Here is a 16,855-nt window from a genome sequence, read left to right as displayed (position 1 = left end):
CCATTAGTGGTCCGTAGTGTTTACAGGATATTGAGGCACATCTATCTGCTAGTACAGATTAGTATGGCTCTATTCTGATGATCTGCCCACTAGTCATTGGCACTGCCATTGGACTAGGTGGGGTGGTTTTTTAACCGATGACGCGGTATATTGTGACGCCAGTAGGGGTTTTAGTGCAGTACTGCGGGACTCGGTTGCAGCCATTGCTAGGCTTGACTTTCTCGTTTCGAGCGGGAAGTGCTAGGCCCGGCAGGGGAGTACATTTTGGGAGCGCTACGACTCCGCTAAACCATTAAGGAGCAGAGCTCCCCTGAGGGCGGAGCTCCACGATATAGAACGATTAGTTACCGGAGTGTAACTCCAGTTCTATGAGTAGAGCGGAGCCCCATAGGACTTAAGAACCTGCCACTCTCTCTAGTCTCGCTGAAGAAAAATATCTCGGGAGGCTGATTGAGGGGAGGCACCCCCTCTTATAGGGACACCTGTACTCCTATTGGCTGTTGGTGTGGCACTCAGGCATGCTGCTGCCTTAGGGCAGAGGTATTAGGAGCAGAGTTCCCTATGGGGCTCCGCTCCACTCATAGAACTGGGAGTTACACTCCGTAACTATTCGTTCGTATTGGTCTCCTGCATAATGAAAATTCACAACCCTGGCGTTGCAAGCGCCATGCTTTACCAACGGAGCTACACAGGACTCTCCAGCCAATCACTCGACTGATATATCGTTGTGCAACACTTGGGGGCGGTTTCCTGGGCAACAGATTCGTCCTGGATTTATCTAGAGTCAAAATAATTATTGGTGGAGATTCTCCATTGAGTTTGCTTTTTAGTCGAGTGAATAGGCTTAATCTGTATCCAGGAAACCAGCCCTATATGTTATAAGCAGCACTTTTCAACTGTACAATACTGTATTGTTTGTTCTGTGTACCTGTCCGAAGTCCCACCTTGGGAGCTGATGTATTTGTCAGAACCTTTGTACACCAGTTGTTCTCTCATCACATACTCCTGCCTCCCTCCTCTTCAGGCAGATGCACCCAGTCCTCTACAGCCCACACAAAAATACAGCAGTTTCAAAACATGAATTATAAGAATTGGTTCAACTGACTTGGCTGGTTAAATAAATGATAAATAAAAATACATTATTATACAAAATGAAATGAAGGGGGTAAACTTTAACATGTTATCATGCTGTTACTGTGTTATGACCACTGTCTCCCATGCTAGAATGTAGTGTTACCAGGATGTTACCAAGCTGTGTTACCGGGCTGTGTTACAGGATGTTACCAGGCTGTGTTACCAGGATATTACCAGGATGTTACCAGGCTGTGTTACCAGGATGGTACCAGGATGTTACCAGGCTGTGTTACCAGGATGTTACTAGGCTGTTACCAGGATCTTACCAGGCTGTGTTACTAGGCTGTGTTGGCAAGATGTTACCAGGATGTTACCAGGCTGTGTTACCAAGATGTTACCAGGATGTTACCAGGCTGTGTTACCAAGATGTTAACCAGGATATTACCAGGCTGTGTTACCAGGATATTACCAGGATGTTACCAGGCTGTTACCAGGATGGTACCAGGATGTTACCAGGCTGTGTTACCAGGATGTTACTAGGCTGTTACCAGGATCCTACCAGGCTGTGTTACTAGGCTGTGTTACCAAGATGTTACCAGGATGTTAGCAGGCTGTGTTACCAAGATGTTACCACGATGTTAGCAGGCTGTGTTACCAGAATGGTACCAGGATGTTACCAGGCTGTGTTACCAGAATGTTACTAGGCTGTTACCAGGATCTTACCAGGCTGTGGTACTAGGCTGTGTTACCAGGATGTTAACCGGCTGTGTTACCAGGATGGTACCAGGATCTTACCAGGCTGTTACTAGGCTGTTACCAGGATCTTACCAGGCTGTGTTACCAGGCTGTTACTAGGCTGTTACCAGTATGTTACCAAGCTGTGCTACCAGGCTGTGCTACCAGGATGTTACCAAGCTGTGTTGTGGCCCATTGTTTGTATCTGTGTATATGGGCTATTATGTTCCAAAACAATTATGAGGGGGGTCTTCCCAACCCATACAGAGACATGGGTTACAACAATCTCTGTAAAATTAGCCATTTCAGCTTTCAAACTGATAAGAACATTCAGGAATGCAGCATTTCACACCCTCTGGATACTGTATCAAACAGTTACCATGGCTGTATTGATGCATTCACCGCATTTGTTCTCCTTCAGTGTGATTAAAATAGTTAATTTATCACAGTTCTAGTTAACATTTTATGAATTCTTTATACTCATTATAATGTATTAAATCTGCTTTACCGTACTCTCAAATCTCGTTCACAGGAAGTGTACAGATGTAAGATGTAATAAAGTTGTTTTGAATTGAATTGTGTTTACCTTGGCACCAGGGTTAAACAGCAGAAGGAGCTTGCCCAGGCTTCTGCCCACTGTGGCGTTGGCGCTGGTCTTTACAGACAGGCTGTACTCTCCCACTGGGGCATCTGCTGGGCTGGTGATGTCCAGAGTGATTGAGCCCTCCAGGAGCACTGAGTCCGGGGTGAATCCTCAACCTTCCAGGAGGCCTTCCCACGGCCCTCAGGTATCCCGAACACTGACCTGGTCCCCAACGCTCAGATGGCTGGGGCCCTGGATGGAGAAGGGAGGATGAGTTTTGGGTTGTGTTCAGTAGAACGAAATGGAAGAAACGTTCAGAAACAGTGAGGTAGACGCACAGTGTACAAAACATTAGGAACAGCTTCCTAATATTGAGTTGTCCCCTTTCGCTTCAGAACAGACTCAATTGTCGGGGCATGGACTCTACATGGTGTCGAAAGTGTTCCTCACAGATGCTGGTCCATGTTAACCCCAATGCTTGTCAGGTTGGCTGAATGTCCTTTGGGTGGTGGACCATTCTTGATACTAACGGGAAACTGTTGAGTGTGAAAACCCAGGAGCATTGCAGTTCTTGGACACACTCAAACCAGTGCTTCTGGGTACTAATCATTGTCTTGCCCATTCACCTCTGAATGGCACACATACCCAATCCATGTCTCAGTTGTCTCAAGGCTTAAAAATCCTTCTTTAACCTGTCTCCTCCCTTTTGAAGTGGATTCAATAAGGGATCATAGCTTTCAACTGGATTCACCGCAGGTCAGTCTATGTCATGGAAAGAGCAGGTGTTCTAATGTTTTGACACTCAGTGTATTTGTCCAATAAGATTTTATATTTTCTGTCAGAGTAACTTTGATGTCAACATTACATATACGGTGCAAGTCGAGGTATCCAAGTCCTGTAAAATTGTGCAATTTAGTCTTTAGATCAGATTGAATTGACTCCAATTCAGCTATTTACAACGCATACAAGGATTTGTTTTAATGTCATGTATTACTGCACGTGTCTGTCTTGTCAAAGGGGGATCCACAAGCCGGTTTCCTGCCCTAGCCTAGATTAATCCTAGTGTGTTTTAGTCCAGGACTAGCATAATCTGAGTCCGGGGAAACCTCTCGTACAAACAGCTCTAATAAATAGCAGAGATAAATAAAGTGATTCTATGTTCTATTCTAGATAGCTCACCTGTCTCCACCATCAGCTCCAGCATGTCTGTTGTGGGCCTGAAGGGGCCATGGAAGTCAAAGGTGACCAGGAAGGACTGACCTCTCCTGACTATCAGTCTGTTCACTGAGATGTCATTGGTGTTGTGTGCTGTGTTGTTCTTCTCACAGTGGAGCTCTACCTTACCAATGTCTTCAAGAAATAAAGAAATAAAGAAATAAATCCTGATTTTCTATTTTGTCCTGATAATACAATTATTATTATTTTATTAGTGTGAGGCGTCAGTCTGTTTTCTCACGTTTGCTGTTGTCTAGCCTTATGTTTTGTCACTTTTGTCTGACAGCAACGTAGCAGAAACAGACTGTCAGTTGGCTAGTTGAGGCCACTGGATAGAGAAAACACTTGTAGCCTATCACCATGCATAATGCAGAAAGAATATGCAGAGAGAAACAGGCCAAAGACCACAGTGACTTAGAATTAGAATATCAATAATATTAATTTAACAGATGAACATACACCAACAATAATTATCTTTCTTTGTAAGCAAATGTTACATTCTACAAGTCAAAGTCACCCAATTACCCATCTCACTGTACTATATGACCCTCTGTCACTAAACATGACATAGGTACCTTGACAAGGCAATATCTACATTTTTCATCATCTGAATTTGATCAAAAATCTTGCAACGAGAAGTTTCAGTTGACTTACGAAAATCCATTGAAGCTGTCTCTCACGTGGTTGTGTTGGTAAGTGGATCGAGTTGCTTGTTGTAGTACTGTAAGTAATGAAAGGATGCCAGGCCTTTTAAAAGGAGCCCTACCCATTCATAAGAATGTCTCAAACGTCACACAGAGATGTACACACCTTTTTCTTAATTCACAGGAAAATGTGTCATTACATAGTCATCACCACATCAGCATCTAAATTAAACCAGAAATGTGTGTTTATGTAGTATTGAGATTGAACCGCTATAGGTAGAACTCTCTTTATGGTTTGAGTTTTATTACATTGTTCAATGTGTTTTTCTGTCATGGGGTTAATCAGCACAGTGACTACCACTATCATAATTCACTGCTAGGCAAATCCCTGCCTTGTGTTAGCTCATTGGTCACCGAGCAACACCCACCCGTAGTATGCGTGTCACGCCCTGACTTATGGGACTCTGGTATGTTGAGTCAGGGTGTGGTGTTCTATGTTGTGTTTTCTATGTTGTCATTCTAGGATTGTATGTCTATGTTTGGCCGGGTGTGATTCCCAATCAGAGGCAGCTGTCGCTCGTTGTCTTTGATTGGGGATCACTACTTAGGCAACCTATTGGCACTTCGTTAGTTGTGGGATCTTGTTTCCGTGTAGAGGCTTGTTTTGTGTTTAGCCTTAGGACTTCTCGTTTCGTTGGTTTGTTGTTTTGTTGTGTGTTTAGCATTTAAATAAACATGTACGCATTTCACACAGAGAGAGGAGCTGGTTAGGCAACATAAGGAGCGTGGGTTAAAAGAGGAACCCAGGTATGCGGAGATACGCATTGTATCGCCAGTGCGCATGCACAGCCCAGTGCGTTCTATGCCAGCGCCGCACGTGTCCGTGCAAAGTGGGCAGCCAGCCAGGGACGGGTTGTGCCAGCTCTCCGCTCCAGACCTCCAGTCCGCCTCCACAGTCCGGCCCGGCCCGTTCCTGCTCCTCGCACCAGAGTAGTGGTGCGTGCTCCCAGTCCGGCCCGGCGCGGTTCCTGCTCCTCGCACCAGACCTGTGGTGCGTGTCTCCAGTCCGGCCAGGCCCGTTCATGCTCCCCCGCACAAGACCAGTGGTGCTTGTTCCCGTCCGGCCCGGCCCGTGCCTGCTCCCCGCACCAGACCAGTGGTACGTGTTCCCAGTCCTGCCCGGCCCGTCCCTGCTCCCCGCACCAAGCCAGTAAGTGCGTGTTCCCAGTCTGGCTCAGCCCGTTCCTGCTCCCCTGCACCAAGCCAATGGTGCGTGCTTCCAGTCCGCCCGCCCGTTCCTGTTCCCCGCACCAAGCCAGTGGTGCGTGTCGCCAGCCCGGTACGACCCGTACCTGCTCCCCGCACCAAGCCAGTGGTGTGTGTCCCCAGTCCGCACGGCCCGTGCCTGCTCCCCCGCACCAAGCCAGTGGTGTGTGTCCCCAGTCCGGCCCGGCCCGTTCCTGCTCCGCACCAGACCAGTGGTGCGTAGTTCCCAGTCCGGCCCGGCCCGTTTCTGTTCCTCGCACCAAGCCAGTGGTGCGTGTCACCAGCCCGCACGGCCCGTGCCTGCTCCCCGCACCAAGCCAGTGGTGCGTGTTCCTAGTCCGGTCCAGCCCGTCCCCTGCTCCTCGCATCAGACCAGTGGTGCGTGTTCCAGTCCGGCACGGCCGTGCGCTGTTTCCACCGGTGCCTGGTCCAGCACCGTCAGTTGCTCCACTCGAGCCAGAGCAGTCCGCTCCACGGTGCAGATCCAGCTCCGGTCAGCTGCTCCACTCCAGAGTTAGAGCAGTCCGTTCCACCGGTGCCCGGTCCAGCTCCGGTCCGGTTCCAGTCCGGAGCCTGAGCAGTCCGCTCCACCGGTGCCCGGTCCAGCTCCGGTCAGCGGCTCCAGTACAGACCCAGACGCCAGCCCCTCTCCAGGTTCGGGGTCTCCCACACCAGGGTCCAGACAGGGCTTGGTACTTCTGGGAGGAAGGAGAGGGAAGCAGCGCGCCGAGGTCCAGACCAGACCAGGCGCAACAGGGAGGCGGGAGAGGATGTGGTCTTCACGCCCGAGCCGGATCCGCCTCCGAGGCGGAATGCCCACCCGGCCCCTACCCTGTTATGTTTATGTTGTGCGTTGAGTCCGCACCTTTGGGGGACTGTCACGCCCACTTATGGGACTCTGGTATGTTGAGTCAGGGTGTGGTGTTCTATGTTGTGTTTTCTATGTTGTCATTCTAGGATTGTATGTCTATGTTTGGCCGGGTGTGATTCCCAATCAGAGACAGCTGTCGCTCGTTGTCTCTGATTGGGATCATACAGGCAGCCTATTGGCACTCGTTAGTGGTGGGATCTTGTTCCGTGTTGAGGCTTGTTTGTGTTTAGCCTAGGACTTCACGTTTCGTTGGTTTGTTGTTTTGTCGTGTGTTTATCGGTGAAATAAACATGTACGCATTTCACGCTGCGCCTTGGTCTGACCCGTCCCCAAACGAACGTGACAATGCGCTCCAGCAGGTATATCTCACTGGTCATCCCCAAAGCCAACACCTCATGTGGCTGCCATTCCTTCCAGTTCTCTGCTGCCAATGACTGGAATGAACTGCAAAAATCTCTGAAGCTGGAGACTCTAATCTCCCTCACTAAGCATCAGTTGTCAGAGCAGCTTACCGATCACTGCACCTGTACACAGCCCATCTGAAATTAGCCCACCCAACTACCTCATCCCCATATTGTTATTTATTTTGCTCATTTGCACCCCAGTATCTCTATTTGCACATCGTCTCTTGCACATCTATCATTCCAGTGTTAATACTAAATTGTAATTATTTTGCACTATGGCCTTGTCACGGTTCCCTCAGACAGAACCCAGAAGCAGACCAGGACAAGGAGAGTTGAACGAAGGTGAGGGTTTATTACAGATTCAAAAAAGGTGCAGAATAATCCAGGGACAGAGCGGGCGGCGTGGATGAGTTGTTGAGGGTGCAGGTGTTGGTCCAGTGATGGCTCGGCAGCCGCCGACCATCAGGCAGAGGTAGGGTGAAGGTTCCCGGACGAGTGACTGCAGATGGAACAAAAACGGAGGTAAGTAACAATAAACCAACAAGGACCAAACAACAAAACTAACGCTAGACGCTCTAGGACTGATACTCTGATACACCTACTGTTCATGGCTAACGCATCCGGCAGGAACTGGATGTTCGGCCAGAGCCTAAGAAGGGTGATGATCAGGACCAGGTGTGCAGATTGCTGATGGGATGCAGGTGCGAAAACAAGAGCGCTCCTCGGAGCTGGTCCCGAACCCTCCGGGAAACTGGAGATTGCGAACAGGAACACTAGTCACCAGACAGGACCCGACTCAGACAGCCGGGATCGTTACAGTACCCCCCTCCGACTTAACGCCACCGGGCGGACTCCCGGAGCGCCAGGATGGAGGCGGTAGAAGTCACTGATGAGTTCCGCATCCAGGACCTGTCGCCGCGAATCCAACTCCTCTCCTCAGGGCCACTACCCCTCCCAGTCCACGAGATACTGGAAACCCCGCCCCCGCCGTCTGGAATCCATGATGCGCCGCACCGTGTAGGCAGGACCACCTCCGATCATCCGAGGAGGAGGAGGAGGAGGCGGAGGAGGCAACAGAGGACTGAGGAAGACAGGCTTGAGGCAGGAGACATGAAAGGTGGGATGGACTCTGAGCGTCCTCGGTAGTTTGAGTCGAACTGCCACTGGATTGATCACCTTCTCCACCACAAACGGACCAATGAACTCGGTAACAACTTCCTAGACTCAGTCCGTAACGGAAGATCCCCGTGGCCAACCAAACCCTATCTCCGATGGTATAGGTGGGAGCGGGATCCGGCGACGATTCGCCTGGAGCTGATACCGGTCCGAACTCTAAGGAGTGCCTTTCTGGCCCGATGCCAGGTCCGGTGGCAACGAGAATATGGGCCTGAACAGAAGGCACTGAGAGCTCCTTCTCCTGAGAAGGAAACAGGGGAGGTTGGTAGCCATACAGGCACTGGAAGGGAGACATCCCAGTGGCAGATGTAGGAAGAGTATTGTGGGCATACTCAACCCAAGGCAACTGAGAGACCCAGGAGGTGGGGTTGGAAGAGACCAGACAGCGTAGCGTGGATTCCATCTTCTGGTTGGCTCTCTCCGCCTGACCATTGGATTGGGGGTGAAAACCAGATGTGAGACTGACTGTAGCTCCAATGGCCAAACAGAAGGACTTCCAGACAGCAGAGGTAAACTGAGGGCCACGGTCGGAAAACGATATCACTGGGCAAACCGTGGACCCTGAAAAACCTCCCTTAACCAGGATCTCGGACGTTCCGAGGCAGAGGGAAGCTTGGCAATTGGGACAAAGTGGGCGAACTTGCTGAATCTGTCCACGATAGTCAGAACGACCGTGTTCCCCTCAGAAGCGGGCAACCCAGTGACGAAGTCCAGGGCCAGATGCGACCATGGTGGCCGGGGAATAGGAAGGGGGTGAAGTAGTCCAGAGCTGGGCCGATTGGTACTCTTATTCTGCGCACACACTGGACAGGCAGCAACAAAACCCGAGTATCTCGGCCATGGCAGGCCACCAAAAACGTCTGCGAAGAAACGCCATTGTCCGAGCCACGCCAGGGTGACAAGCCATCTTGCTGGCGTGGGACCATTTGAGGACAGCAGGACGAACCGACTCAGGCACAAACAACCGACCGGGTGGACTGCTACCGGGACCGGGCTGAGTCCGGCGGGCCGCCAGCACCTCCTCCTCAATCTTCAATAACTGCTCCCACGACGCAGTTCCGGGGGGGAGAATCGTCTCGGTCTTGGACCCACTCTCCTCCGTCTTGGAGAACATCCGGGACAAGGCGTCCGCCTTGCCGTTCTTAGATCCAGGTCGGAACGTCAGGAAAAACTTGAATCGGAAAACAACGCCCACCTGGCCTGACGGGAGTTGAGACGTTTAGCCGATTGCACGTAAGCAAGATTCTTGTGGTCAGTCCAGACAATAAACGGTTGCTCCGCCCCCTCCAACCAGTGGCGCCACTCCTCCAAGGCAAGTTTCACCGCGAGAAGCTCCCGGTTACCCACATCGTAATTCCTCTCCGCAGGCGAAAGGCGACGAGAGTAGTAGGCGCAGGGATGGAGTTTACTGTCCGTGGAGCATCGCTGCGACAGGATGGCGCCAACTCCCACATCAGACGCGTCCACTTCAACGACGAACTGACGGCCCGTGTCCGGTTGAGAGAGAATCGGTGCGTTGGTGAATCGCCTCTTCAAATCCAGAAACGCACGATCCGCCTCCGGATTCCACTTGAAGGTCCTGATACTGGAAGTCAAGGCGGTTAATGGAGCGGCCACACGGCTGTAATCCCGGATGAATCTGCGGTAGAAATTCGCAAACCCCAAAAATCTCTGGAGCTGCAATCTCGTACCGGGCTGGGCCCATTCCAGAACCGCTCTAACCTTCTCCTGGTCCATCCTAATCTCTCCCCTGGAGATGATGTACCCGAGAAAGGATGTCGTGTGGGCGTGAAACTCGCACTTCTCGGCCTTCACGAACAGGCGATTCTCCAACAATCGCTGCAGAACCTGCCGGACATGCTGGACGTGGTCGGAAGGTTCCTTCGAGAAGATCAGAATGTCATCCAGGTAAACAAACACGAAGAGACCGATCATATCTCTCAGGACGCCGTTCACCATACTCTGGAATACCGCTGGAGCATTGGTCAGTCCAAACGGCATCACCTGATACTCAAGCGACCCATCGGTGTATTGAAACCCGTCAACCACTCGTCCCCCTCTCTGATCCGGACCAGGTGATACGCATTGCGTAGGGTCTAGCTTGGTGAACACCGTAGCACCCTGTAAGGAGTCGAAGGCAGAACTCATCAAGGGCAGGGGATACTTGTTCTTGACCGTGATGTCATTCAACCCCGATAATCAATACACGGTCGAAGAGAGCCATCCTTCTTACCCACAAAGAAGAATCCTGCCCCCAGGGGTGATGACGAGGGACGAACGAGACCAGCAGCTAGGGACTCCTTGATGTAGGTCTCCAACGCCTCACGTTCAGGTCGGGAGATACTGTATAACCTTCCCTTGGGGTAGACAGCTCCAGGAACCAGGTTGATGGCACAATCATATGGTCGGTGGGGAGGGAGTGACAGAGCCTTCTGCTTACTGAAAACTTCCCCCAAATCGTGATATGTCTCGGGAACCAGGGACAAATCTGGGGGTTTAGCCTCAATCACCTGACTGGGAACCGAATGGGGGCAGGCAGTCTTGAGACAGTTAGCATGACAATCGAGGCTCCAACTCGTTACCTTGCCCGTCACCCAATCGAACGTGGGATTGTGTTCCTTCAGCCAGGGGTATCCAAGGACCAGAGGAACATGGGAAGACGGCAGAATGAAAAATGAAATCATCTCAGAATGATTCCCCGACAACCGCATCTTAACCGGTTCAGTCCTCATCGTGGATACGTGCCAGACTACTGCCGTTCAGAGTGGTCGCTTCAATGGCTTCCGGCAATTGCTCCTTGGAAAGCCCCAGCTGTTCCACCAACTCGGCATCAAGAAAGCTTCCATCGGCACCTGAATCGATAAAAGCGTTAAGCGCTAAGCTCTGATTCCTGTTCACAAGGGTAGCCGGGAAGCGGGGTCTGACAGAGGTACTGAGAGGTTGAAACTGGCTCGCTAAAAGTCCTCCCAACTTTAGCGAGCCGGGCAGTTTGACGACCGCCGGGAACAAGTGGAGATGTAATGTCCCGAGCGACCACAGTAGAGGCAGCAGTTGGTCTTACGTCTATGTTGACGCTCCTCCTTGGTTAACCCGTGCCGCCCCCACTTGCATGGGTTCAGAATCGGGAGAGAGGTCCTCTCCACTAATCCTTTGTGGTGGAGAATGATCGACGTGTTCTGGTCCACCACCCGACCCGACTGGGAACTGAGAAGCTGATCGATTGGACGGACCCCATTGCTTCTCCCTCCTTCGCTCTCGGACTCGATTATCCACCCGAATAGACAAGGCTACCAAGCTGTCCAGGTCACTAGGCTCGGATAGGAGATCAACTCATCCTTGAGCTGCTCCGACAGACCCTGGTAAAAGGCCGCTTGCAAAGACTCCTCGTTCCACCCACTCTCCACAGCCAACGTCTTGAACTCGATCACGAAGTCGGCCACGCTGCGAGTTCCTTGGTGAAGAGAAAACAGGCGCCTAGCTGCGTCCCTCCCCTCGGACGGAATGGTCGAAGAGCTTCCTCATCTCGGCCGTGAACCCCTGGTATGAAGCCATGCAGGGATCCTGTCGTTCCCAAACGGCTGAAGCCCACTCCAGCGCCGACCACGCAGCAACTCAATCACAAAGGCTATCCTAGCCTTGTCTGTGGCATAAGAGTAGGGCTGTAGATCGAACACTAATCCACACTGCATAAGGAAGGAACGGCATCTTCCCAGCTCCCCCTCATATTTATCCGGCGTCGGAACCTTGGGCTCACGGAGGGACACAACTCCCAGAAGCGGCAGGCGAGATGGGTGAAACCGGTAGTGGGTCCTCCACCGGACACTGGCGTTGGTTCTGGACCTCCGTCAGACCGGTAGAAAGGTTCCGAACTGACAACGCGATCTCCTGTAGTACCGTGCTATGATGGCCCAACATCTTCTCCTGCTGGGTAATGGCATGGCGAACAGAGTCCAGGTCCGCTGGGTTCATTACTGGCCGGATCGTTCTGTCACGGTTCCCTCAGACAGAACCCAGAAGCAGACCAGGACAAGGAGAGTTGAACGAAGGTGAGGGTTTATTACAGATTCAAAAAGGTGCAGAATAATCCAGGGACAGAGCGGGCGGCGTGGATGAGTTGTTGAGGGTGCAGGTGTTGGTCCAGTGATGGCTCGGCAGCCGCCGACCATCAGGCAGAGGTAGGGGTGAAGGTTCCGGACGAGTGACTGCAGATGGAACAAAAACGGAGGTAAGTAACAATAAACCAACAAGGACCAAACAACAAAACTAACGCTAGACGCTCTAGGACTGATACTCTGATACACCTACTGTTCATGGCTAACGATCCGGCAGGAACTGGATGTTCGGCCAGAGCCTAAGAAGGGTGATGATCAGGACCAGGTGTGCAGATTGCTGATGGGATGCAGGTGCGGAAAACAAGAGCGCTCCCCCGGAGCGTTCCCGAACCCTCGGGAAACTGGAGATTACGAACAGGAACACTAGTCACCAGACAGGACCCGACTCAGACAGCCGGGATCGTTACAGGCCTATTTATTGCCTTACCTCCATAACTTGCTACATTTGCACACACTGTACAGTGAGGGAAAAAAGTATTTGATCCCCTGCTGATTTTTTACATTTGCCCACTGACAAAGAAATGATCAGTCTATAATTTTAATGGTAGGTTTATTTGAACATTGAGAGACAGGATAACAACAACAAAATCAAGAAAAACGCATGTCAAAAATTTTATAAATTGATTTGCATTTTAATGAGGGAAATAAGTATTTGACCCCCTCTCAATCAGAAAGATTTCTGACTCCCAGGTGTCTTTTATACAGGTAATGAGCTGAGATTAGGAGCACACTCTTAAAGGAGTGCTCCTAATCTCAGTTTGTTACCTGTATAAAGACACCTTCCACAGAAGCAATCAATCAATCAGATTCCAAACTCTCCACCAAAGAGCTCTCCAAGGATGTCAGGGACAAGATTGTAGACCTACACAAGGCTGGGAATGAGCTACAAGACCATCGCCAAGCAGCTTGGTGAGAAGGTGACAACAGTTGGTGCGATTATTCGCAAATGGAAGAAACACAAAATAACTGTCAATCTCCCTCGGCCTGGGGCTCCATGCAAGATCTCACCTCGTGGAGTTGCAATGAGAACGGTGAGGAATCAGCCCAGAACTACACAGGAGGATCTTGTCAATGATCTCAAGGCAGCTGGGACCATAGTCACCAAGAAAACAATTGGTAACACACTACGCCGTGAAGGACTGAAATCCTGCAGTGCCCGCAAGGTCCCCCTGCTCAAGAAAGCACATATACAGGGCCGTCTGAAGTTTGCCAATGAACATCTGAATGATTCAGAGGAGAACTGGGTGAAAGTGTTGTGGTCAGATGAGACCAAAATCGAGCTCTTTGGCATCAACTCAACTCGCCGTGTTTGGAGGAGGAGGAATGCTGCCTATGACCCCCAAGAACACCATCCCCACCGTCAAACATGGAGGTGGAAACATTATGCTTTGGGGGGTGTTTTTCTGCTAAGGGGACAGGACAACTTCACCGCATCAAAGGGACGATGGACGGGGCCATGTACCGTCAAATATTGGGTGAGAACCTCCTTCCCTCAGCCAGGGCATTGAAAATGGGTCGTGGATGGGATTTCCAGCATGACAATGACCCAAAACACACGGCCAAGGCAACAAAGGAGTGGCTCAAGAAGAAGCACATTAAGGTCCTGGAGTGGCCTAGCCAGTCTCCAGACCTTAATCCCATAGAAAATCTGTGGAGGGAGCTGAAGGTTCGAGTTGCAAAACGTCAGCCTCGAAACCTTAATGACTTGGAGAAGATCTGCAAAGAGGAGTGGAACAAAATCCCTCCTGAGATGTGTGCAAACCTGGTGGCGAACTACAAGAAACGTCTGACCTCTGTGATTGGCAACAAGGGTTTTGCCACCAAGTACTAAGTCATGTTTTGCAGAGGGGTCAAATATAGAATTTATGGGTTTTTGTTTGTCCACCCGCCTCTTGAGGATTGACCACAAGTTCTAAATGGGATTAAGGTCTGGGGAATTTCCTGGCCATGGACCCAAAATGTCGATGTTTTGTTCCCCGAGCCACTTAGTTATCACTTTTGCCTTATGGCAAGGTGCTCCATCATGCTGGAAAAGGCATTGTTCGTCACCAGACTGTTCTTGGATGGTTGGGAGAAGTTGCTCTCGGAGGATGTGTTGGTACCATTCTTTATTTATGGCTGTGTTCTTAGGCAAAATTGTGAGTGAGCCCACTCCCTTGGCTGAGAAGCAACCCCACACATGAATGGTCTCAGGATGCTTTACTGTTGGCATGACACAGGACTGATGGTAGCGCTCACCTTGTCTTCTCCGGACAAGGTGTTTTCCGGATGCCCCAAACAATCGGAAAGGGGATTCATCAGAGAAAATGACTTTACCCCAGTCCTCAGCAGTCCAATCCCTGTACCTTTTGCAGAATATCAGTCTGTCCCTGATATTTTTCCTGGAGAGAAGTGGCTTCCTCGCTGCCCTTCTTGACACCAGGCCATCCTCCAAAAGTCTTCGCCTCACTGTGCGTGCAGATGCACTCACACCTGCCTGCTGCCATTCCTGAGCAAGCTCTGCACTGGTGGTGCCCCTATCCCGCAGCTGAATCAACTTTAGGAGACAGTCCTGGCGCTTGCTAGACTTTCTTGGGCGCCCTGAAGCCTTCTTCACAACAATTTAAACTCTCTCCTTGAAGTTCTTGATGATCCGATAAATGGTTGATTTAGGTGCAATCTTACTAGCAGCAAAATCCTTGCCTGTGAAGCCCTTTTTGTGCAAAGCAATGATGACGGCACATGTTTCCTTGCAGGTAACCATGGTTAACAGAGGAAGAACAATGATTTCAAGCACCACCTTCCTTTTAAAGCTTCCAGTTTGTTATTCTAACTCAATCAGCATGACAGAGTGATCTCCAGCCTTGTCCTCGTCAACACTCTCACCTGTGTTAACGAGAGAATCACTGACATGATGTCAGCTGGTCCTTTTGTGGCAGGGCTGAAATGCAGTGGAAATGTTTTTTGGGGATTAAGTTTATTTTCATGGCAAAAGGGACTTTGCAATTAATTGCAATTCATCTGATCACTCTTCATAACATTCTGGAGTATATGCAAATTGCCATCATAAAAACTGAGGCAGCAGACTTTTGAAAATTAATATTTGTGTCATTCTCAAAACTTTTGACCATGACTGTACAATAGGCAGTAGGCAGAGATGGTGAAACAAGGATCTTTACTGGAGGTCCCAAGCCAGAATACAAAAATAAGCGGGACTTATCACAATAAAAGAAAGGCGGAGCAAAAAAGTCTCCAAAAACCGGTTGACAGACAAAATACGAAATACTACCTACGACTGAAACAAATAACGAAACAGGGAGAACACTTCTCAAGTACCTGTGCATACATCTCGCAATCAGACACTGATCAGTACTGTTTGGCATCGAGAACTAGCAGAGAAAACAGAGCAAGGGAACACAGGGAAGTGAGGGCATAAATACACAGGTGAACAGGTAGACACAGGTGACACCAATAGGATGATGATTAGTCCAGACTGTGAGTGAGGAGGTGCCTAAGGTTGTCGGAGGATCACACCTAGTGGGTCGCTCCGGAACATGCACAGGATACAGCAGGTGTAAACAGTACAGTGAAAAGATTGCATGCAAGTTCTTCCTCAACGTTGCAGTAATACTAAGTCATATAAAATAAATACACATGAGAAATAAAAAAGGTACACATAAGAATGAAAGAAATACAAAATAATATATTGACATGTAGAATATATTGACATGTGGAATATATTGACGTAGAATATATTGTCATGTAGAATATATTGACATGACATGTAGAATGTATTGACATGTAGAATATATTGACATGTAGAATGTATTGACATGTAGAATGTATTGACAAGTAGAATATATTGACATGTAGAATATATTGACATGTAGAATATATTGACATGTGGAATATATTGACATAGAATATTTGACATGTAGAATATATTGACATGTATACAAGAGTATTGTGACTATCAAAATAGACACCATTGAAATCTATAAATCTACATTTCTATGCAGGGCAAATGATACATCAAAGATGAATACTACTATCACTCCCCTGTATATGCTGCCATGGTGCAACGGCAATGCATTTGTTTGATAGAACAGTTCACATGACTACAATCATTTAAGCTTTAAAGGTACTTTCTTCCCCTTTTACCAGTCTTAAACTCCCTTTGAATTGGCTTTTATCATACAGTATTAGTATTTTTTTATCATATTGTTCTCATGTATCTCTCTGGTTTATTTTATTCACCTATAAGCAGTGTCACATTCTGTTGTCCAGGTTTCTCCAGACGTCTTATTTCACCATCTGACTAATGCAATTGCACCCTTTTGCTGCACCTTTATTCTCACTGGTTCATCTTGATTATAATTGTCAGTTCATCTACTTGTCTGCCTCTTGCTCATTTCATGAAGGAAGTCTTACTGCTCAGAGCCATTGCGAGCGCTTACTCAACGTCAGATGTGGGAGAGGTAGGCGAACTTCCGACTTCTGACTAAATTATGAAGGGGGAAACATTGTCTGTTAGCAGGTTTTTTGTTCCAACCCAACACTAACACATCTGATTCAAATGATCCGACTGCTCATGCGATTCAATCTAGAGTAGTTAGGAACTGGTGTGTTAGTGCTGGGCTGGAATAAAATCCTGCGTGCACGGCTCTCCAGGACCAGGCTCTTGGCCACCCGCCCTGTTCTTGAACTGCAGCTCTGGTCACGCGTCCCCCATCCACGCCCTCCTTGCCTGGGCCCTCATGGCCGTGTTCTGCAGTGGCCCCAGCTGCCTCACTTCC

General features: G+C 49.5%; 1 protein-coding gene across 1 annotated transcript in view; it reads right to left on the bottom strand.

Moving 5' to 3' along the window:
- The window catches only part of LOC121577920 (dedicator of cytokinesis protein 3), a 255,676-nt gene extending 239,173 nt beyond the window's left edge, over positions 1-16,503 (bottom strand). The window contains exons 1-3 of the mRNA XM_045224098.1: positions 16,491-16,503; positions 3,572-3,742; positions 2,396-2,544 (exon numbers count right to left, since the gene is read on the bottom strand). Of these exons, the coding sequence (XP_045080033.1) occupies positions 2,396-2,544; positions 3,572-3,742; positions 16,491-16,503 (333 nt within the window). The remainder of the gene's footprint in view (positions 1-2,395; positions 2,545-3,571; positions 3,743-16,490) is intronic.
- Between the last annotated feature and the right edge of the window lie 352 nt (positions 16,504-16,855).

Source organism: Coregonus clupeaformis, chromosome 12, assembly GCF_020615455.1.
Source record: "Coregonus clupeaformis isolate EN_2021a chromosome 12, ASM2061545v1, whole genome shotgun sequence".
In the NCBI taxonomy this organism is placed as follows: domain Eukaryota; kingdom Metazoa; phylum Chordata; class Actinopteri; order Salmoniformes; family Salmonidae; genus Coregonus; species Coregonus clupeaformis.
This window is presented reverse-complemented; position numbering and strand designations above follow the sequence as displayed.